This window comes from Balearica regulorum, chromosome 14 (genome assembly GCF_011004875.1).
Source record: "Balearica regulorum gibbericeps isolate bBalReg1 chromosome 14, bBalReg1.pri, whole genome shotgun sequence".
NCBI lineage: Eukaryota > Metazoa > Chordata > Aves > Gruiformes > Gruidae > Balearica > Balearica regulorum.
In genome coordinates this window covers 12,424,342-12,449,172 of record NC_046197.1, presented here as the reverse complement: position 1 = coordinate 12,449,172, position 24,831 = coordinate 12,424,342, and the positions used below count along the sequence as shown (strand labels likewise).

The 24,831-nt window shown below is 41.1% G+C and overlaps 1 protein-coding gene across 10 annotated transcripts in view; it reads right to left on the bottom strand.

Annotated features, from left to right (window-relative positions):
- The window catches only part of EBF1 (EBF transcription factor 1), a 282,607-nt gene that overhangs the window by 83,759 nt on the left and 174,017 nt on the right, over window positions 1–24,831 (bottom strand). For 6 of the 10 annotated variants that reach the window (XM_075766595.1, XM_075766596.1, XM_075766588.1 and 3 more), the window contains exons 7-8: window positions 21,596–21,677; window positions 13,493–13,634 (exon numbers count right to left, since the gene is read on the bottom strand). In XM_075766595.1, coding sequence (XP_075622710.1) covers window positions 13,493–13,634; window positions 21,596–21,677 — 224 coding nt within the window. The remainder of the gene's footprint in view (window positions 1–13,492; window positions 13,635–21,595; window positions 21,678–24,831) is intronic. The other 4 variants (XM_075766597.1, XM_075766598.1, XM_075766592.1 and 1 more) reach the window with 1 other exon arrangement.

The following is a 24,831-nucleotide window of genomic DNA, read 5'->3' as shown; positions in this document are numbered from 1 at the left end:
AATAGCAGCAGCGCTTCCAGCTCCGCAAATGGGGACAAGTTTGCTCAGACCCAGGCACCAACCCAGCGACGGCAACAGCGCACTCTCCTCCCTCAGGGATGCACGGGCACGTTTTGACCCCGAGCAAGATAAATGCTTTACTGTGAGACCCAGATTATTGCACCTTGATTTCTTCACTCCTTCCTCCATCCCATGGGGTTGCCGGCAAAGGCACAGAAACAGTGCTCCTAAAAGATGGGAGGCCGTAGGCAATAGCATCCGGGGGGCTAAGGTGTGATACACGCACAGGATTGCACCATTTTATCTGAATCTGGATTTTAAAAGCTTCGTTAGTAAAACAGTGAAAAAATCCTATATACCTCTCCCATTTCAATTTCAATGGCTTCCTACTGATTTAACTTCCGCTGAAGTTACAGAGCCCAGCTAAGCCAGTATGACTATTTTAAAAACAATAAGCATGTCCAGAAAGGAGATTGCATCTGTTTAAGTGCACTAAAGTTTAAAAATAGTTGCACTGATGCAATTTCTGGGTGAGGATGAAGGCAACCTTGCGAATGGAAGCCCAAAATGTGTAATATAAATCAACCCTAAAAGTTTGCCAAAACAAACATCGCTGCATAGCTCGCATACCCCAAAACCTACTTAACTGACTGGTCCTTCAGTGCTGCTAACTAAGGTCCTGAACCAGCAAAGCATTTTATAGGATGGAACCAGTTTCGTACTATTTGCTTAATATTAACCCTGTGGTTTACTGTTTTGCTGAATCCCAACCTAACAGAAGGGCAGGTGGGTGCTATTTCTAAATTTATGTTTTGTTTCACCATCACCCTGGTCTCATTTTCTCTCTTTTATTTTCTATCAGTACCTTAACAAAACCATAAATCTCTCACAGAAAATCTCTCTAGAGTCAGAACATAGGACTAGATAAAAGCTCCTGAGCCAGAGCATCCCATCCCTGCAGGCATAAAAAGCCCAGGATCCCAAGCCAAACAGCAGCGAGTCTTTACGTTCAGATGTGCACTGGTACGTTATGGCCACACTGGCAAGGTTTAGTCGGTCATACACGGAAACTATTCTATATGAAACATAGAGTTCCAGCTAAATCTAAATTCTCACTTCCCCAAACTAAGCATTAGTATCAATTAAACTTTTATGGAACCTTTCACTATCACGAAGAAAAAAAAAACACCCCACCAGAACTCCACCCCCACAAAATCAGTTAAAACCCCCGCTATATTCTGTAGCATAACAATCAGAGGTTCACCTGAGATGGATTCTACAGCAAACAAAGAATTTATTTCATCCTGATAAAAACAAGAGCCCCAGCTAAAATTAATTTTTAGCTCAAGTCTCTTTGTTCAGCAGAATTGAGAAAGTCTGCCCACAACAGAGAGCTCGCAGTAATCGTCTTTCAGAAACAGAACAACCCGCGTAGAAACACAAAGCAGTCGTGGCAGGGACAGGGAATGCCTGTAATCCAGTTTCTTCAAGGGAAATTCAAGTACCCTAAGAGTTCTTATTCCTCGTCTGATTTCTGTCACAAATCACAGGCTGCTCTCTAATGCAATTTTCTGGAGTCTGAGAATCATAAAGTCAAATATGAACAAGTCTAGTGGAAAATCTGTGACGCTAATCTTGGCCTACGTTGTATTTTTAACAGGCGCTGAATTTGTGCGCCGGATTATCCAGATGGCCATACAGGAATCATCCTGATAGGATTAAACCTTTGTGCTGAACTCTGCTCCATCTGTTCTCAGAGGTTTGCCTATCGCTATCGGAATACGAATGTTCAGCCTATGTCTAGCACCAGAACTGAAAGCGCCTGTTTGCCACACACACATATCCTTGAGTACTTGGTTAGTAATGTGAGATGAAGTTAGCCTGAAGTTTGCCACTAAAGAAACATATTGGTTTTATTACTTGTTTGAAGAACAAAGTATGCAATATCTAAATTCAAACAAAAAAGCATTTTTGTTGTTGTTCTGGGACTTGTTCAATTCATTAAACCATAATACTGCCATAAATTTATAGATGAAGGCATGACTAAACATAAAGCAGCAAGACTCTTCATCTTTGAAATCTATTAGCAGATGAGAATGTATGACACAATCATACTTTGAAGATATCATGGTTAAATATACCAGATTAAAAACCAGCCAACAACAAAACACATGCGTGCACACAGCGTTGGTAGCTGTTATTTGCGGCTCAATCTAGTCACAGGCCAAGAACAAAAAAGTAATAATCGGTCCCAGTAAAAGAAAAGCTTATTCCCATTAATGTTGCTTTCTGCTTTTATTATCTATTAATGACAGTCTTCTGCATTCATTGTTGCAGCCTGCCAGATGCAGCAAAGATCCATATTCATCATGTGCAAAAACTGTGTGCAGGCTGTCTCCGTGACAGGTTCCACTGAGCTGCCAACGGAGAGACCAAGGTCCGATGGATGGCCTCGGGTTTCCAGGCCCCGGGCCAAGGGAAAAGGTAGGAATTCTGGCTCTTCTGTGAGAAAAGCATCCCAGTGATCAGAAGGTTTAACCAAATCGCTGTCCTGGCCAGAAATACACTGCAAACCAATGACTATCTGGGATGGGAAGGGTGGATAAGAAAAATAAGCAAAATAATTCAATTGATGATGCTATTATGATGATGATGATGGAGGTTTGATTCAGGAACGCAATATAATACTCGGCCCATGTTTGTGATGGCAGCAGGACAGCAATGGAGGCGACGTAACCTGAATTGCATTTTAAGCAGAAGCCCTGATTGCGTTGCAAAGACTGAGACCCCCTTGTCTCTCCTGTGCAAGTGTCCTTCAGACTGTTTCCTCCTCTGTTCTTTGTGCTGCTCTGAACGCAGAGTCAAGCACCCCCTCCCAGCCATTTAGGCTTTACTTGCAAAAACACAAGCATAAAAATATATTTATAGTTCATAGTATCTGCCCAGCAATGACACCACATAAAACCAGCACGCTGAAAATCTGAGGAGTGAATACTTTGGACTCAAGCCTACAAACGCTTAGAGAAGTTGTTCTTTCAACGTGTCTGATAAAGTCATGCAATGTTTTTATTTATTTATTTAGGGCAATATTCAGACCACCTACCTAAGGCATTGCAGCATGTAAAAAGTCAGACTCCAGCTCTGACTGGGTGAGTCAGTCTGGCTAAACTGGGAATCCTCTTTCCACTGTAGAAAGCGCAGAGATGGGCAGACACCTCTGGAAGCCTGGAGACCCGGGAGCTCTGCGCTGGCTCCCAAAAGTACCAAGGGACCTCGGCAAGATAATATTGTAGGTAGGAAGCAGCCAGAAGCAACCCCATAAAAAATATTTGGCAGCTGATATTGAACAGGCACCTGACTGTGGGCTTTCCAGCAAGCACCTCTGCTCAGACTCAGGGCTGAACGAGGAGGCAGAACTCACCATCGCCTTCAAGGTCACAATCCCAGGAAGGGGATAATTTTCCCCAAAGGCCCCCTAAAATCAGAGCTGCTTTACCTTTCAGTGCCTCAGAGTGCCAAACCTGGTCAGAAATAATTTTTTCCCCTCTGTTCGTCTCCTCAAAGAGCCCAGGAAGTCGAACGATGCTCTCACCTGAACATACTGCGGCAAAGCGCGGTGACCTCAAACCCCAACCCACAAACTAAAGCTGCAGCTGGAAAGACGAGCAGCGTTGCGGTTAGGCCTGCATTTACCTCCAAGTGCTGGCCTTCCTTCTCGGCATGGATCAGGTAACACCAGACCTATGAATTCCATATGCAAGCCCGGGATTTCAGCGAACAGCAACGCAAGCTGTCTGTTCAGTCTCCAGCAGCAGAGGAGATCTAGCACATCTGATGCCATTTCACAACCCAAGAGGGACTTCTGTGGGAAACGCACTTTGCTATTTCATGGGCTAGATACCGAACCTCTGAGAGAGTTGCTACAAAACCATAATGACATGGTATTAACCAAATATCATTAATTTTGAATTTTCTTACGCTCCCATTGCTAACAGACACTTCAACAGTAGTACAGTAAAAAGCACACAGGTTCCTGCAGCATTTGGGACCAGATTTTTGAAAGTACCCAGCTATCCAGTGGTTCCAGTAAGCACCTGATGGAATTTTCAAAGTACCTGGCAGATAGGCATAGAAATTCTGTAGAGTTTTTAAAATCCCACTAAACACCTCCCTGCAGCTTTAGGCACCTTGGTGCCTTGAGGGTTTGGCTTTAGGTCCAAGAATTTCCAAAAAGAAACCTACGCTTTTGGGTGACCACTTGACTCACAAAAATGGATCAGAAGTTCAAAAAGTTCTAAACATCCACTTCATGAAAGACAGTATCTTGTTAAGCATCTCACAGTGGCCCTTGTACCTTAAATCGCAGATCTAAATGTTTGAATTACTTTTGAGAAATAAATTTAAACTAAATTTCAGACAAGTTTTTCATAAAACTTTATTCTTGATCTTTTTAATAAACTTCCTAACTCTATTCACTTCGTTCATTGAGGTCATAAACCAGCACTGCTTATATTACAGTCACTTTCATGCTAAAGATTTGTTTTGTCACAGAGAGAACTATAAATTCATGGAATGAAGGTGGGAAGCAGAAAGGACTAATTGTGACACACAAAGCTTTCTGGTTATGCTCAGCAAACAGTTTGGGCTAAGATTTTTAAAAACACTTTATGAAGTTGTACCACTGGCTTTAATGAAAGCACACCTTTTGCAATGCCATGCGCTCCTGAAAAATCTTGTATTCTGGATTTGGGCCAAACACAAAACTTGTCTCCATTCCAATATTAATTATGAACAGTTTATTTTTATTCTTTACTACTAACATTAATAATTTTCAGATGGTAACCCAGATTACAATAATCACGCCAAACATCCCATCCTGGTGGGTTCCATTTTCTGCATCAGTTTCCTGGTTTATGCCATTAACTCATTTCCCCAGATGCGGAGGAGCTTTGTCAAATACTCATTTTTTCTGGGGAAACTCTTGGCAGGCAACCCGCAATGGACAGCAAGAGAGAGACTTGAATGCTTTCATTGGTCTTCTCTCAGTTCAGTGAGAAGATGTGAAGCCTGAGATGCAAAAATTTGTGACGTTTTCTGATCAGAATATTCAAAATGATAATTTGGTGGAAAATTTTTATCTAAACAAAACTTTCATCCTGAGATTGTTAGCACTCAGCTGTTCACAGCTTTGGACTCTTCCATAAGAAGAGAGACCTTTCATAATCACCAATCACTTTGGGGTACTCAAATACTGGGGTGCCTAACATGAAACATTCGGATGCCCACAAACTGCTGTGCACACTGTTCTTCAATAATCATGACCTTTACAACATCCAGATGAGTTTTTCAAAAAATCACTAGTTCTTGGCCTTCATTTACAAATCGCAATTCACAAAATCCTCTCCTTTGTACTCTGCCCAAATCAGCAGGGGACTGGAGTGAAAAAACATATTCTCCCAACGGAACAACAACAAAGGTATCCTATAATAAAGAAGTTAAGTTAGGGGAAATTGTTCAGAAATAATATTTATCACATTACAATAATATAATGTTTTGTAATTTGTTAGTGTGCACATTTTGGAAGGTTGGAAAAACAACGTCTGGCAAAACTTCACTACCATACAGTGCAGTATCTCTCAAACACTTCTCTAATCCTAATGTCATTCTTCTCCCCTATGATGCCATTGTATTAATGACCAGCAAAGCAAATTGAAAATGGTGGCCAGCAAAGCAAATTGAAATGTAATGAATGCTCATTATTTATGAATATTCATTGCCTATTTGAGTGCTACTGAATGTTCTCCTGTACTGTTAGCTGTGAAGTTTCTGCCAAACAGAGTAGCTAAGGTTTTTCTACGAGCATAACTGTACTCCGATTCCTCTGAGGTCTGAAGAGAAACCTCAAACCTTCAGAAAGTGGTTGGTCTAACTGTCCAAATAAAAGTCAACTCTCATGGTGGTTGGAGAATTTCCATCTGAACTTTTCTCCCTTATCTGTTTGCTGTAACAAAACGGGGGTTTTTCCACAGAAATCTGTATCATATTTTAATGACAGTTTTCCCCGTGTTTTCTTCTTTTGGCAATTTTGGGAACACAGTTCTGAAAGCTCCTCTGGGAAATTCACAAAATGCGCTCTATCTTCATCCAGGTACTATTTTTCCATGAATTCATGACATCCTCGTAAAAATAGAGGGTAACAACATATCACAGCTTGACATCGTTTAGATATTGTGGGGGAAGGGCTGTTTTATTTTTTCATTTCTTTGAAAAACATAAAGGGCAGCTACTCCTGGGTAGAAACTGCCACACCTTATATTTTTAAAATCAAGATGTCTCCTGCTTCCATTGTAGCATTTTTTCCTTTTTCAGTTAGATGTGCTACAACATCCCTGACAAGTGACTGGCAAGCAGGAATCCTTTCTAACTGCAGGAACTGGAGTACCCAAACTTGACATTTCAGGAGGTATTTCCATGGGCGTTATGTAACAGCGATGCTATTTAGTAAAGACTAGAATACTTCAAATGGTATCTCTTAAGTGTCCTGCAACCTGGTGGCAGCAGTGTTAATACATATATGTTATGAAATAATGTTTAAATAACAAAAAAAATCACAAACTCAAACCTCCATGTTCACGAAATACCTACAGCCTAATGGCAGAACTGAAATTCTGGAATCTCCTCGCCCAAATAAACGACTAAAAATCTGCCTCCCCGAAAATAATTTCAATCTCGTTTTCATTTATTCTTAGACTAAAAATAAATTTTGAAAGATCAAAATTGTTGCGGCCAGATACTCTAAGCTTTTGAGTACCTCTCCTTAATGGCTGATTTATGACCCAGACAAATAGAAACAGAAGATTTTCTGCTTTCTGTTTGACAGGACTGGCTGTGAGAAGGGCAGCTCCACCTACCCACCGAGTTCTTGTGAAATTCTCAGAAATATCCAAAGAGGAAGCAGGGGTCTGGGCCTGCAGACAGCTACTCCGCTCTGGTGAAGATTAAAAAAAGACATCAGCATAATTCTGTGGGGCATAATTTAGTTAACACAGTTTTGGATACCTACATTGGAGCTGTATGAATCTCTCTCTGCTGTGCTTTGCTAACTTGATGGATCCCAAGATTTTACTCCATTTCGAGCACACAGCCTGACATCCTGCATAGTACCCTCCAGAGAACCTCACCCAGCAATTCTTAGGTGCTTAATTACTCAAACCCTTAACCTCTCCCTGACCTGCCGTATACTCTTTGGGGAGACGCCACATCCTGACTTAACATTTGCAACCTGCCACAGTTTTGGCAACTTACTTCAATGGTCCCTAGAGTTAAAATCTTGTTGAGATCACATTGAGGACTTTATCTACAGATTTGCTAAAGTGAAGCACTTAGCTTTCTGGCCAGATTTTCTCTCTTCAGAAGGACAAATGCTCTAGCTCCATCTGACTACACATACTGGACTAATCCAGCCCTGGTGTGCTCACTTATATTAGAACCGTACGGTAAGTCCACGGGGCAGTGAAGAGGTTAACATTATATGTTCAGTGAGGTCAAGCTCCAAGAACACATAACAAGCCATTATGTAAAAAATTGCCTGAATTTATGAGTCACTGCATTTATGAAGGAACTGATATGAAAAAGACAACTTGGCAAAAGTAAAGAAAATTATTTCCAGCTTGAAGTTTTGCAATCCTTCAGTATATCAAGGCTCACTTACTGTTATTACTATCCATGTTGTGCAATGTTCTGAAAGTCACATTTTTTTCCCTTGTGTATGCATAGAGATGTCCAACAACCCTGGGTATTCTTCCCTCATAGAAAATAAATTAGAAAGCAGACGTAACTCAGAATAACATACAAGATCCCCTCAAGTAGAGTGGTAGACTCCTAATATTTTTTTCAATATTTCCCTTCTAAATAATAAATCAAGCCCATTGCATTTATCTATATGGAATGATATGGTGCAGAAAAAGCTTGTGTGTTTATATTTTTCACATAATCACCAAAAAACATTCTTAAGCAAAGCACTAAGATATAACAGGTGCTTCCACCCAGAGATGAAACAAGTCAAACAAAGTTTCTTTGTTTAAACCTGGACAGTTTGTGAACGCAGTAGTCCCTGACTTTGATTTATACCAGCTAAGGGCAAAATGTATCAAGTTTTGAAGATTAACCTTTCTCAATTCGCTAATATTTTTCGCTTCAGTCACTATTCTGTCTTGTATTAACAATTTCATCAACTAGCATGGAGATATGCAACACCAAGGGATTGAGGGTTGAAATGGTTAAAAAGGAGATGACAGGGGCATCCTCTTCATGACTCTCCACACTGCCAAAAATGTAGTGGTTAATGTTCCGGCAAAGCCCATTACAGCACAAGAACCAGGTCACTAACTCAGATTTCTGAGCATCTTTCAGGAATCATCAACTGGTGCTGCACATGCAGCTACATTCAAGGTATACAATGACCGTTCTCAACAAGTCTGTTACAGTCAGACCCGCTACAATGATACCTAAAGGCACTCAGTCTCAAAGCTTTATTTTAATGATTATCCTCTCAAAGTAGTTTATAAGGAAAAACTTTCCTTTTTTATTAACCTAAATAGAAAATATCTAATCAACTAAGACACAGCCTAGCAATCATTTTTTCTTTCGAATCTGAAGATTTAGTGGGAAATCTGTGCGTGTGCCTACTGCAGTGACTGTGGGCTCTCAGATTGCCCAGAACGGGCAGGATTGGCAAGAAAAGCTCTTTAAATGCCCCATTGCTGACGAGAGGATCTACCTGATGTACCCAGCTGAGGCACAGCAACTACTACTCTTCACTTACTGTAGGAGGTTTTGCACCTGCAGACAGCAAACGGACTGAATCACTCATTACTATCATGAACTAAAACACGGTAAAAGCTTGACTGCCTCAGATAACCCAATACAGGGACTGAATAATCCAGCCATGCACTATCATTTCCAGTATAAGGCAGACACCAATAATGGCTTTGTTATATAATGACCTATTTTAGATATATACACACACACATAGATTTATATATATTTCATATTAAAATAATGGCAGGACATTGCTTTAGAAATCATGGTTGTCTCTGCTTCCATCTGCAAATTCTGACATCATGTCTTATAATTTGTCCCTATTTCTGCCCTGCATCTTTCATCTTTTGCTGCTGTTGAGCTGACTCAGAACCAGGTTGCCGACAAACCTCACTAATTCTTCAGTGCTCTCCTGTGGAGGAGGAGGAAGAAAAAGATAAAGAAATAAAACTGTCCCTTTAAAAACCCAAGCATTTAAGCTGCTTGTCAGTCGTCTTCTTGACAAGGCCACTTGAATGTATTCTGGAATATTTGCATAAATGCTCACAGTGAGTTCACCATGGCAGCTAGCGCTAATGGTACATAAAGTAATTTAGTCACTTCTCTTAGGCATCCTGTCAGGGTGATAAGCACCCCCTCTTTGCCTTGTTGCATATTAGATCATTAGATAATAAAGTGTTAGAGCATGCAAACTGACAGGGTCTCAGGGACTATCATTTTTCGAGGGCATTGCATTCTGCCAGTGAGGAAAAATAAAAGAGAAACTGATGCTGCAATTGGCTTCACATTCTTGTAAAGCCATTCAAATATTTTTTTGGGAAAAAAGAATTTTTACTTTGCAGCAATATGAGAGTTTTAACCGGAAACTTTGCAGACATCTGTAGCGGCGGACTTCATGCTAGTAAACTCGAAAAGGGTTGTTGCAAACCCTGTCAGAATTCCCCCCTTCCATAAGCTACCCACTTAAATTGCATTGGAAGGATTTTGCTTTTAAAATTAACACCCTGGGATGAACTACAAGCTTGAAATACATTCTACTGGTTGGGGCCTCTTGGCTCTTTGCTATACATCTTACTATATATGTACAATTTAGAAAGGTCAACCACACCAGCTTTCTGGTTTACCATAAATATAAAACAAGCGAGGATCCAACTATTTGTGAATGAAAAAAGTGCTAATTATTGAAAACCACAGATTACTGTGGCTTACCCTATTTATACCACACAGAGATGTATGAAATAATTGGCTTCTGCCAGCTATTCCTTTTGAAAGATAGATATATTTATTTGAAATACGAGCTTCTTAATCCACTGGTTTCAAGGAGGACAGCGTATGGATACGAAACCATGATCTAGGTTCCTAGTCATATTCAGAGACACGAGCTATGAAAAGAAATTTCATGTTACTGTCTGACAAGCAAGATATAAATATAGATGTGTTGGATGTCCCAAATATAATCCAGGCTACCTGCTAATGAGACGGTAAAACTCAAATGTGGAGACACCAGGCTCCTGAGTGGCTCGGGAGGTAAAGCTTTCTTTCCAGCTTTTGGGCACCCAAAGTCTCTTTTAGGTGTCACATAAACGGCAACTCCATCTTTAAGAGCAGCATGTCCCAACACAACTTTGTAAGGAAAAATAAGCCAGATATTGTGTAATTAAACTAGGCAACCAGCACGCCTTCTCGCTATATCCCGTCTCCCCTTTCGCCAGTCAGTCATTCATCTCTATTGCGATCAGATATTTGTGTTAAAGAGTTAAACATCTAGAAAAGTACACGGGAATACATTTGGTCAAGGGGACATCATAGTTAGACCCCAGCATTCAAAAACCTATGACCAGAACTTGCTCACCAGAGCAATGAACCAGAGCCAAACTAGCCATGACTACTTAGCTTCCCATTTCACCATTTAGATACTGTTCAGGTCAAGGTGCCCTCCCCCTGAGGGACGCAGAAAAGCTGGGAGGAGGGAAGGCAGACAAACTGTATCTCCTACTTACACTTGAAGATATTATCCAAGATAAAAATTCAAAAAAAATGAAGAAAAATAACATATTTCAGGATTCAAACTAAAAGTGAAAACTAATTTCCGTGGAGGAAGCTGTCATCTGTTCCAACGGGTCTAAGGTTTGTGGTGGTTACTCAAAATTCCATAGCATTAAGCCCAGTTGAGACTTTTCCTATTTTTTTTCATTCAGTTAAGTGTTTTAGACATCTAATATCAACATTTAAAAGAGTTACTGGATTATATTTTTTTTTATCCCCTGTCTCTTGGATTCAAATGTGCATAGAATTCCTGAAGAGCTGGGTTGAAGGATTTAGGTTAAAAAGAAAGGCTCCACACCAAGCCTTTGGGAAGAGTGCAATTTTGCAGTGTGGAGGTTGCTATTCAAAAGTAAAAATTTACTAGCGGTTGCTTTATGAGGTTGCTTGAGAGGTGCCTGAGAAAGTAGATTAGAAAAATCACCTTTCCCACAAAACGTACACATGGAGATATTTTGCAGATGTTGACTTTTAATGTTAGCACAGTAACTAGGGTTTGTGGAGACATGTAAGCATAGCATTATCCTTTTTGTTTCTTTTCGTTAACAGAATCCCTCAGGTAGGAGGAATGGGAGTGATAGCTGTGGTAAAATGAGATGCTACTACACCGTGCATGCAAATAAAGACACTTATGCATGAGAAAATAAGTATTGCCTTGACCAAAAGCATGCACTGAGAAGATTGTAAGGGGGAGGGGGGGAAGAAAATAAAAGATGGCATCTACTTTAGTAGGAATATAAGTAAAAAATAGGAGTGGTTTTTTTGAAAGACTAGACTTAATGGAAAGATTACAAAGTTGAACAGAGAGAAGTTTCCCTTTGTAATGTTCTGCCTTCTGCTAATTAATAAAGACAGAGTTCGTACATTCCTTACAAAAAATCAGCAAAAATTACGACAGTGGTTTGTTTATTAAATTAGGTTGTTGGCAGGATGAAAAAAAATTCTATAACATGAATTATGACCGAAAATGGCTCACAGCCTACATAAAAAGTTAGAGCTAAATAAATACAGATGTAAGTTATGTTTATATAATGAGAAACGCTGCTGAACTAAGAATTTTAGGTTAGTAAGTGTGAACTACAGACCTGATTCTGCAAACACTTATCAATACCCTCAACATTACTGACACAAGAAGCCTCATTGATCCCAACAGGACCATATGTGCGCATAATCTTAAATATATGCATAAGTGCTTGCAGGACTGATGCCTGAAAGCATAAGCAGAAAAGAAAGCTATTTCTACAGGAATCCACTGAGTAGTAGAAACCCACACATTTACCCATTTCTCAGTATTAATAATTTCTTTTAACATACCTAGTTAACATTTTTCTGAGTGGCATTCACTCTCCCAGAGAAAATCTTATCTGGTTTCTTCAAACTCTTCGGAAAAATCTATTTAATTATTCATCAGATCCTTGACAAATATTTGTGCAACAAACCAGCATAAAGGACTGGTGCCTTCTACACTCAACTGCTTCAATGGAAGCTGAGGGTACGCATCTCTTAGAGGAACCAAGCACCTATTGAATTTAGGATTACAAACAGCTTTGAAGACAAAGAGCTATTCTACCAAGCTGGAACTAGGAGAGGGGAGTGAAATGCCCTCTATTTTTGTTTTGTTTTTCAGTAGTAGTCATGAACTTTGAGGACAAAGAGCAAAACAAAACATTAATCAAATCCAGATTTTTCAAAGTACATTTGCACTCCACAGCTCCCATTTTAAGCACCTACACTCACCAGCAGATGTTCTTTTCCAGGACCAGCTGATCTTACAGAAAAGATTGCTATCCCTCAGGCTGCTTCCAGCCACGTGCCCCCATCCCACCCTTGCTGAGGTTTACTGTCCTTTCAGAAAAGCCAGACAGATTGCCTTGCACCATTTCTCCTTGAATCATTCCAGCAAAATAAGCTAGATTGGCAAAGAGTTATTATTTAAACGGCTTAACTCAAATGAACTTATTTGGACTGAAGGAGACTAGGGAGCAATCAGACAACCATCATCGCTGGCATGTCCATGGTGGAGAATAGCCTGCAGCAGGGAGGAGAGACAAGCAGCTGTGGCATGCAGGGAAGAGCAACTTCCTCAGCTGGCACAGCTGGAGCCAGAAGAGAACATTCGTCCATGGCTTGAGTAAGCAGATGGATTTCCAAAAGGGCTCTGCTTTCATTTAGGGCAATTGAAAGGAACAGCTGGATCTCCTAGAGAGCTCAGCACTCTATAGATTAGAAGAAATCGAATTCGAAATTTGGGTGCTGAGCACTTCAAAAAATATTCAACATCCTTTAGATGCACAGACAAAAATCAAGGCAATTTGGAAAAGATGAGATTCCAATTTTGGGTGCTGATACATGTAACAAACAACAACAAAAAAAAGAAATCACCACACTTCATTGACACACAGGACAGACTCTGCACCCATGTTTGCCTATTGGTTTGTTATTTCACTACATTTAGTCCTGACCTACTTGAAAAATTCCCTGTTTGGTCTGGAGGCCAGTCTCTTTAAAATATCCAGTCCCAAAGGTATAAAACTGTTACAGGAAAATTTGAAACCAGTAGCCAGAGACACAAACCAAATAAATCCACATTTAAAGTAGCAATGCCAACCAACGAAAATGATATGCCTACCATGTTCCAGATAAGAAGGCGTACCTTCCGAGGGATCGAGTCTTCGAGCTCTCCGCCCGTGCTTGGAATTGTTGTGTACAAACATATTGTCCGACACTGCCAACACATGGCCATCAACATTGACTGTTGTAGACACCACAACCTGCAAGCACAAGAGCAAAATGGGGGAAAATTTGGATATATATGTATGTTTTTTAAGAAGCAGAGAGTGTAATAAACTCAGTTAAATAAATAACAGCTGGGAGCTGTAGAAAATTGCATAGCTATTTCGCATAATAACTGGTGCTTATGCTGTACAAATCTAACAAGAGACGCTATTGATGAGTGGGTCTTTGGCATCACAAGCTTTTGATGCAGTTTTAAGTTAAATTGCAGAGTTTGTAGCTGCATGGCAGACAGCACACTGTTAACCATCATTTTAACAAGAAGATCTTTATTAAGTATTTTTACCCCTATATACAAGGGCAGCTGTGTTTCACCATAAATTATCCTTCAGTTTCCATGCTGAAGTAGATAGAGCTGTTGACATTGCAAATGAGAATCGACTCAGAATAAAAGAAAACAAAAGTGCATTTTGTGAAGTTCCAATGAGAGCTGTTGCGTGCCTCCCCCCACTCTTCTCTACTGCTCTCCCCTCAGTACAGTCACTACAGGTTGTTGAACTTGCCCAAATTTCTCCCGAGCTCTTTCTCAGGGAGTACGTATAGGTATGTTTGTGTACACACGCCCGCTTGACAGTGGGGTCTTGATCTGGAGAACACAACCCTATTCATCCAGCGTTAGAATTATTTGTATTTCTCAACTTATCTCAATGTCAACACCTGGGATTTGGTTTGAGGCGAGGGGAGGGAGACAGAGAGGCATTGCCCTGGAGGCAGGATCCAACACTTCTGCTCCCCAGAGCAGCCCCGGGCAGGAGAGGAGCCAACCCAGCAGAGGCAAACAGGTGGGTCTTCTACTCTAGACCCAACACCTAACTGCTCAGAGGTGTCCAGAGGGACCTCTCAACCTTGAGGCTCAGCAGGCACCATCCTACAGGAAATCCCTGTTGAGGCTGAGGGCACCAGAGCCACAAACCATTGCGGAGGAAAGGGGGGGATGCACAGGGCAAGTCCCTGGCAGAGCTGTGAGCTCATCACACTGTGTCTCCTCCCACCCCACTCAGACCAAGCGGCCTCATAGCCTCCCTGGCTTTCATTCAGCTGCCCCCTCCCACAGCCTTTTCCCAACAAAGTATGGCATTCCCAGGGTTTTACTCCAGCCAAAGATTGGGCCTTCAGCTGGCTGCTGGTTTTGCAGGAGCACGCATTGCCTTCGAGAACTTTGACTAAAACAACAAGAAGAAATGACCTACACTTCTCCTTACATTAAACACGGAAAGGGATTAAAAACTGAAACCCACAGAGATATGTTTATTCATGCGACCTCTTACAACCAAATATAATAATTGTCTGTTAATTGCAGTTTCAGCTCCCACCTCATGCTTCGACATGTGAAACAGCAATCAGCAGCTCCTGTTTAATCCACCTATTATGTTGACTAATTAACTTTGCTCGACAGTTTATTTCTTCCTCCATTATCAGCCCCTGTCAGCCGCAAGCACACTGCCGCAAAGGGGGACCTCAGCCCTTTTGATTGATCACCGATAGATTGACATGCAGATTAATTTAATTAGAATCACCTCACTTGAGAAATGAAAGACAATGGCAAGGGGGCTAATAGATCTGCTCTTATAATGAGGCAAACCTCCAGAGCCACGGCAGAGGATTTCTGATTTATTTTGCTGAATTCCCCAGTCACTCTGAAAGGCTCTCGCTTTAATTGTTCTTGGTTTTGAGAGGCTTTAGCCTCTGAAGAGGTGAAATGCTTTACAAGGATTGGCAAACATTGCTTCAACTCTCTCAGGAAGCTGCTGCCTCTCAAAGTTGGTCAAATGGGGACACTTAAAGGATCACTTACAACAATTCAATTTCATCACTTGAATTGGATCTAAAAAAAAAAAAAAAGTTAAAGAAAAATTTTTCCACCTATTTCTAAGCAACAATTAAAATGCTCAAAATTATAAAGTAAGCGATGCTGCTAAATTGCCCATAGCCGATCCCGAAGTCTTTGTCTTTAAAGAGAAGAATACAAGAGAGAATAGTTTACATCTAAAGGATCCTAAAACCGTCCCTCAGAATGGCATTCCAGGCAATAGATTTTTGTGCCTGTTTTAAGTGAAAGATATTAAAATACAGGATAAATGATTCAAGAGCTCTTACAGATGGAAATTTGGAAAAAAGAAAGCACCAAACACCATAGGTAAGTTTTTCTGAAATCAAACTAAGGGGAAAAAAACCCCAAGCCCTATATATAAAATTCCAAAAGGGATTTAAAAAGTAATTTATCCATTGCATTCCTGAGGGATAGATTAAAGTTTATGATATTTTCAATAAAATATGATCTTATAGTAAGTGGCTCAGGGTTTGCAATCTTATTTGTGCACTTGCAACCATTGTAAATTCTTTGCAACTGGGATTTTGAGCCAAACCCTTAGCTGGCGTTGCCTGTCACAGCTCCATGATTTAAGCCACCTCCTTATCTTCTTCTATGGGTCTGCTTAGATGCATAGGAAAATTAACACTATTACAATTAATAACAATGGCTACAAGAAAAAATATTTTTCCCAATCCTAAAACCATATCAGTACACACAGATTTCCCACTGAAGCTGATCCATCCTGTGCTGAAACCCAAACTTTTGAACATTTCTAGAAATAGGATTGCAGAAAAATAATAGATCAAGAGTAATAATAGTGAGTTAGGTCTCAAACCTGTGAAAAATGTATATATAAGTAGCTGTCTTTGTACAAGCACCTTTCTAGGGAAGAACTCGAGGAAACAATCCTAGTGAGGTCAGTTTTATGTGAGTAAATCTACATTTAATTTTCCCCACTCAGGTTTCTGAAACTGTCGATGCAACATATTTTTGAATTACTTAACAGTGTCTTCCTACCTGCCTCCTGAACAGAGAGTTTGATTTACTACAAAGAGACCACATTGGTGTGGTTCTTCAGTGTCGTTAGCAGAAGAAACTATAAAAGGAATCCCCAAGAGAAACTGTTTCCAGTCTCAGGAAATGCAGAAAAAAAAGTGGTTACTTTATGTATCTGCCTGAAAAAAATATTATTATTCGTAGTCCACCTGTAAGAAGTAGCACACACTTACTGCTTAATTCTTTAAATGCAAAATCTCATTAATACAGGAATACTGAACATACACTGCACTAACAAAATATTAATGCCCCAAATTATTAACAGAGAAAAACTACACCTTGAATATTGTATGCCACAGTTACTTGGATCGCTACAGAGCACTTACATATTTACAAGTTCTACTCATATTTTTTAATCTAAAAAAATACTACACTCTGTTCATTTTGATTTTGAAATGACTGGGATATGTTCAAGTTAAAGCACATGCTAAAACTAATTTGTGGAGAAATCATAAAATTAGGGGGAGGGGAGAGCCAAAGCATATGTGGAATGGGCACTGAGGCATCCTAAAACACAGACCATAGCAAGAGGGAAAGGCACACTACAGTTTAATAAATGATTAATGAGGTGCTGACACATTAATGTAAGCACAGGGACAACCAGGCCTGCCAAATCTCAAAACTTTCCAAATTTTGTCAACAAAACACAGTTTTAATTTGGGACAGGCAAACATGGAAAATGATTTTGAGCTTTAGCCCTTCGTAGATTTTGAATTTAAATCCTGTATCAACACCAGGGGAGACAGAGGTATGAAAGAAACACATCAGTTTACAACTTTCTTCAATGAAGTTGGCACTATCGACTGCATTAACGTATCACGGCTCTGTGAATTATTCTGCCTGCCATTAAATAGTTCAGTTTGTGAATACTTTGGAGCTTAGTTTAAAAAAAAATTAAAAAATATTCAGAGACCGAGAGCCTGGAGATCAAGATATTTATCCACATTTAGCACTCAGCCTGTTTATTTGTTATAGTATCTCACCTAATATATCAAAATTAAGCATTGCATGACTCCTCATTTTTAACCACAGCCCATTAAGCTTTGCTAACTGATTAAGACATAGCGTGTTCCTTGTGCTTTTAATTTTCTCCAACGTATGGTGAGGGATCTGATATTTTTGCAATGTCCCCAACATCTGGTGGCAAAGGCAGAGCAAATCTGATTAAAATGATTTCCAGGTTTGAAGTGTGTCATTAGTGTTAAGCCTGTAACTCCTGTGTTTGCTGCTCTTTGGAAGCTATGCAGAAATGGCTTGAGCAACACCTTTATCTTCATCACCACTTGGTGACCTCTTCCTACAATGTGTTGACTTCTTTATTCCAGTAACTAAAGATCAGTGTCGATTTAACAAGACACTTAAAAAGGTGCCTAACTTAAAGCACGTAAGTACGATACATTCAGGAATTTTGCTCACGTGCTCGAGGACAGGCCAGGCGCTTAATTACCTTGTTGAATTGGGCCACAGCTCTCACAGCTATTTTTCAGTCTGGTTTTTTTTTTTTTTTTTTTGCCTTTCCCTTCTCTGGGGATGGAGCCTTGCATGTCCAAATTCCATTATCAGGGATTCATGAAGCATCATCTCTGTCTCTTATGCAAATTTGCAATAAGACACAAGTGGCTTCAATTCAAACATGAGTGGCAGCGTCCCATGGAGGCAAACTAGCCGCCTAGGCTGAGGAAGAGGTTGTGGTAACAGAATCAAACTGCACAGCAATTTCTAAGTGACTTTCAAGGTTTTCATAATAAACGAATGTTTGGGGTTTTGTGCAGTGACTCAGTCTGAAAAGTTTCCTCTAAACTAAAACTTGACATGTGTCAGTTTGCAAGCAGTTGTGCTAAAACAAGAACAACAAGATAAGTAGGACACCTGGGTTTCATTAATTACAATAACATACAAAACTGTTTAGGTTGTATGAATAATTTTTTAGTGCTGAAAAAGAAAATCTGAGCAGAGTTCACCCCTGATACCATATCATTATTATTATTATTATTATTACCACCACCACCACTACTAATTGGGGCACTACAGCTCATCCCACCAAGACTGATGACTTATTGTGATGAAGAATGCAAAACCAGACTGAGCATCTGCTCCATGGGGTTAAGGCAACAATACGTGACATCACCAAATTTTTTTTGCAATTGGGCTGATGAAACACACAGAGATGAAATGATTTTCTTAAGGACAAGTGGGGAGTCTGTAGCACAGCTGAAGACTCAACTCAACTGTCTTGAGTCCCTTCATAGTGGAGGCTTCTCCTCTCTGTCTCCTTCTGCTAATAGAGAGACAATTGATACAGCCAGGGCCAGCACCGCTCCAGCACACACTTCTGCTGGCACTTGACACCTCTCCAGTTGTCACATGCCTGGACATCTCAGACATGCAGAGAAATGTATTTCCTTCCAGGCCCACAACTGTTTTTATGTTAGGCTTATCACACTACTACATTTGCATGCAATGTTCAGGATAAAGCTTCCTCGTTCATTTCTGTATGCGAGTCTGAATGAAGTTACACACACAGGTCACCTGAATCAACACATACTCTGCATCTTCCCTGTACTTTCTTAACTCCTCTTATACTATATGACAACCAGACAATTCCCTACTGCAGGGGAACAAAAAAAAGACCCTACTGAAAAAAAAGGAAATTTTCCGCAGGACCTATCCTTGGATAGCACAAGTCTCGTGTCCCTGGCCCTTCCTTGTTGCTCCCACCAAAACCATAATCTGTGTTCTAACAAATCCTAACAACTTTTTGGGACTGATAAGTGTTAGACCATGGCAAAAGATGGACAAATCCCTGGGCAGCTTAACAGTCCTGCATAGATAGGAGAATGAAGTAAAGGAAGGGAAAGTTGGTTTTTTTTGTTTGTGTGTGTGTGTGTGTGTGTGTGTGTGTGTGTGAAAGGAATATGCTACTATTTACACAGTATCTGGAAATACTTTACTCTCATGGCTTTTAAACAGAACTTTGACATAACTATTACAGACCTCGTGAGTCACTGGCAATATTTCAAAGGCAGCTGATAGCAAACCCTCCACTGACTTCACAGGGGCCCAGATTTCACTTGGTTCCTACACAACATTGCCTCAAACATCTAGGTGCATCATGTCATTGAGATACTCGGTGTATGCTTCGTCCTCTTCAGCCTAGAGAAATGATAAATGAAGCCTGGACTCTGTAGAGTCTGGCTGTTTTATTTCAAGAAGTCTATTGCTGAAAAAGCAACAAGTTCAAAATTTTTTTAAAAAAAAAAGAAAAGAAAACAAAAAAGAAAATAAAAGAAACAAAAGCAGCTATTGTAAAACAATAAGCCTGGGCACTTAACAGGATGCTGCAAGCTTCAAAACCACCCGGTATTATAGTATGAGTGGTTTGCTCGGCTGAAAGTGATTAATTTCTTGAAAATGCTAAGGTCACACTAATTGACATGACCTGTGTAATTAAGCAGTCTCTGTTTACACATGGAAAGCTCAACTGCTGTGAAGCTGGGTTTGTATGACAGAATGTCTTTACAAGTCAAGAGATCAACAACCTTTCCTATGTCCTACCTACTCGCCGACACAGGCTCCTGATTGCTGTTCTGAGAGAACACGCAAAGGCATTACCATATGAAAATCAGCCGCGAGCCTGGACAAGCACAAACCCAGCAGAGTGTACATGTTGTCAAGCAAGCTCTGACAGGCCCCAGGGGTGAATGCTTGGCCTAAATCCTTGTGCTGGTGAGAGTCCTTTTTCCACTTTCTCCTTCAGTGATAATGCCCTCTTGAATCACAGGAGAAATGTGATGGAGGGGAGTGTGGGGTGAGAAGCCGAGGGCTCTGCCATGCTAATGCTAGCTCTTATACTGATTAATTTAATCCCTGTGGCCACATCTCCTCACTTCTGCACTTCTAAGCTCGGAGGGGCAAATAACATCCTTCTGCCTTCCAGCATTGTTGCAATTCAGCAGTTCAACAAAAGACATATGTTCTATTTCATTTACATAGCATTTAGCACTTTCATTTAAGCGCGACAATGCTGGAAAAGAAGCAAACAAGGTCCTGAGCTACTGCAGAAAGCAGCCATCTTCTGGAGTTCTCTTCCTCCAGAGACCCAGGTAGTCTATGGGACAAATCTCCTGTTTCTTCCTCAGAACCTTGAGGCAAATCCCCACTGACAGACTCCATCATGTTTTCTCCCTGGGCCATATACAGTCCTCCCATCAAAAGAGACGGTCCTTCAGCTCTCTACCCCATGTTCTTACTCAGCACATACTCTGGTAAAGCATTATTGACACAGTCAAAGGACCACATCTTCAATAAAAGGGTTGGAGCAAGTATTTCTCTGCACTTCCACTGTTACCATTCTGCTACCAGCGCTGGGGAAGGCAAGTGCAGACCATCTTCCCAAGGGACAGTGCTGTACGTAACCCCAAAAGTAGTCATGGACATAGGCATAGCATAAAAAAATGTCCTTGGCCATCTGAAGCTGTCTTGATACTACAGTTCCCAAGCCTCAGTGCCACATGCTGCAACAGCGGGGAAATACCAGCCCAAAACATCCCAAGATATACCCAATGGTAGTCTTTTCCAAGTGCTGATGACAGGGATGGACCCTCATCCCACTGATGCACATTTATCAGTCTTTAACACTGCTAAAGAATAACTGCTGAAGTGTAGTCATGAGCCTGACTTTATTAACTGCTCTTATACCCTCCTCTGCCCCTTCCAATAAACATGGTGCTCACTTCATGTTTACATGAAGGCAAATAGTTCCCCAGGCAGAAGGGAATATCTCAGAGCAGTGTAGCCCCATAATCTAATAGAACAGTGAGGTCATTTTGATTTTTCCTTTTCATGCTTTCACTTCCTGTGGAGACGACATTATCTTCAAGAGTTCTCTTGTCCAGAGCAAGAAAACCCAACTACTTCCTGCCAATTCTGCTGTGACAAGAAGTCCTCAGGCAATATTCTATGACCTTATGTTTTTAGCATCTTCCAGTGAACTACTAGGTTAGTTTGGGTCAAAGTACTTCTGTCCCTAATAGCTGCTGATTTTTAAAGGAGGAAGTGTGTCTTACTGACCTGGAATCGACGCATGTCTCGAGGGTTTCCTGCATTTTTTAGGCAATTTTGGTTACATTTGAGGAAAAATTTCAAGAAGAACCTGTGGAGAAAGAGAAACGCACATTAATGTCTTATAAACAGTGCATAATAGTACTATGTAACAGTCCCACATTTGGTCCAACAAAGCCTTATTTACATTAGTATTCCCAATTCAGACAAACCATCCCACTGACCATCCAAAGAGAGAGCAGAACTTGTATGGGCCCCAATCCAGCAAAACACGTGAGCACATCCTAAACATTTAAGCATTAAATTAATAGATCTGCTGTGTCAGAGCCATTAAAGTTTGCAGAGCCAGTCCCTCTGTCACGCTAAATGGCCAGCCTCGCTGTGCCATCCATAGCAGCAAGGAAGTAAGAGACACATATTTCAGCCCAGCAAAAAGAGGACAGAAAAATGCCAGCCAAGAAAATTCCCTTATGGGGTTTTGTTTTACAACTTTGCTATCGTGGGCAAATTTTGATTTAATACAAAAATACTGAAAATGTTCCATACAGTTGAAAACTCCCTTCCACAATTAAACCCAGTTTGTACATAAAATTAATGCTCAAATAGTGGTTAGTGGGAGACAGAAACCTTGAGAGGAGGGAAGTCTTTGGTTAAAAGACTGACTTCATGGACAAATGAAGTATTTTCAATGAAGTCTATTTCCTGACCATACACAGTTCACCAAAGTAGCTATATGACCCTGACATATATCTCTAAGAAAAGACATTGCATTTTACAAAGGCAAAGAAAAAAGCAAACATTTCACTGAAAATATTTCCTTCAGTGTTATGCATCAGTGGACTGTAAACTCATAAAGACAACTCAATGAGTAATAGCGGGTCTCAGATTCCAGGCTTCCTCCCTGAGAGCCAAAGTTTATCACCCTTTTGTCCAAAATAAACTACAGACGAAGGTCTACTAAAGCTCAGCCGTGCAAAATTTAATCCTACAGCAAGTTTAAAACCTAGCACAACCAGACAGAGCAGCATTACACTTGCAATAATCAATTGACCAAGCAGAGGCTAATCTGACCTGTCTCCATATACAAAAAGCGAGGTGGGGGATTGTTTGATCCCATTTTACTTTAAATCAGAAAGTTAACTTTTGCAAGCATCCATCTTTCAGTACCTAAACTGAATGCTAGGTCAGCAGAATTTGCACTCATTGCCACCAAGAAAGGCAAACAGGGTAAACAGCTTCGGGAAATCCCTTTCTGATGAGCAGCATTCTTTGTCCCACTCAAGTTGTGATGCCGCCCCTCAACGAGCCAAATTTTGGTGCTTGTTCCTCCATGCCAAGATAATCATACCAGGCAAATGGCTGCGAGGACAAATTGAAACTACAAAGGACTGTTTTCATTAAAGAAAAGTAAGGTTAATGAGGAGGATTATAAGATGTGATGCTTTGGATTATCAAGGACTGGATCTTCTGCCCCAGGAAGTCCCTTCTAGACCTGTGCTCCTAAATAAGAGCAAGCAATCAACATAAAAGAAACAGCCACTGCACTTGAACAGGGGTTTGGAGACACTGTGTTTGTTTACGTTAAAATAAAAAGCAGTATAAGCCATTGCATTTTCTCATCAAACAGGTTCTGATATTCAATAACGGAAAGTTGGTCCTATTTGTCGTACGTGTGTGTGTCTTTTTAAGCCTCTAATGGCCAGCTGTGACAGCCTGACTCAGATTGTGTAGAAGGAGCTGTCAGCACAAATCTTGGCATCTCGAATCCAGACAACTGCTTGCCACCAGGCGAGGGTTTGTACTCGTGCCAGAATGGATTTTGAGAGACAAGCAAATAGGGCATTAACTCCGCCAAAGAAAAACGAAAAGCGAGGAGAGTTCAGGATCTTACACTTCAGATGATGGCTTTCCTGTCAACAGCTCGTCATTTAGCTCATGAGCTATGAAGGGCACGGACATCAGATCCCTCTTGCCCTAAGCTGGCCCTGTCATGCGAAATGTTGGCAGGATCTGGAGACCACCCCTCCGTGTGAGATTGCTTGCTGAAATAAAAAGCCCAGCCATCTGTTGGGAGGCAAAGACATCCCTGTCAGCTGGTGCCTACAGCCTCAAACAGGCCCTTATGTGGCAAAGCCTCTCAGAGCCACTTACTTTTTGGGGAGAAGCCGGCGCTGCCACGGGTTTGCCGGGGGATTTTTGGCGGCTTTGCCAAGCGCCGAGCCCAGCAGCTGCCTGCGCGGTCTGCCGCGGCCCTGGAGCAACACCTCGGCCCCAAGCAGAGCTGGGACACCAAAGAGTTAAAAATATCTGCGCTGAAAATATCTGTCAGCCATGCAAACCTTCCTTCCCAGTCTGGCTCTGCACAGCACGCATGAGCGCTGAGCAACGGGGGTTGGCTCAAGGACCCCAAGGGAGATGGAAAGCTCTTGGTGAAGCTCTCCAGAGAAATGCTGGGCTTTCCCTTCCCTTACAAAGTCTGAGCTCATGTCAGCTCAAAGGCTTGGAAAATCACTATGAAATACAAGAGTTGGCTTTTGGGGTCTGCAGAGTCTAACCCAAAGTTTCAAAGTCTGACTCCATTTGCGCTGTGCTATCTCCCCCAAATTCTACAGAATTTCACCAAAATAGACTGCAGAAGAAGTGAAGCTCATCTATTTAAACCTACCAAAGAAACTCAGGCAAGCAAGCAAGCAAGCAAAACTTCCTTTCAATTAAATCAACTCCAGAAAAAAATTGACTTAAAAAAAATAACAGTATTTTCAGAGGAACTTTCAAGACACCAAGCTTACAAAGCCAAGTTCGCTTGCTGCATTTTAAATAAAAAGTCGCCAGTTTACAGAACACGTTCTGCCAAGTGCTGTATTTTTATTCCACTGAAAGACAAAACAAACTATAGGCTGCACTTTCTTTTGGAACACACCAGAGACGGAGTCCCCCCAGCTACGTGAAATCGTCCCACACTTGTCTAGGCAAGAGCTGAGCAGCTCCCGACCTGGCACGGCACGCCGGCTGACGGTCTCCCCCTGCCTTGGCAGAATAGTGGATGCGAACAGACTAGGACAAGGGTAGAACGGAGCGGTTTGATTCACAGGGTTCAGCCCAGTCTCTCGATTCTTGCTTTAAGCTGCTCGTTCAGGTGCCTTCTTCACCTCGAGCCTGGTCCTGCCAGCCTTGCTCATTAGCAACACTTCACTCTGCAAATATTTCAGATTTAGATTGACAGGATTGGTCCAGGAGAAGTGCCA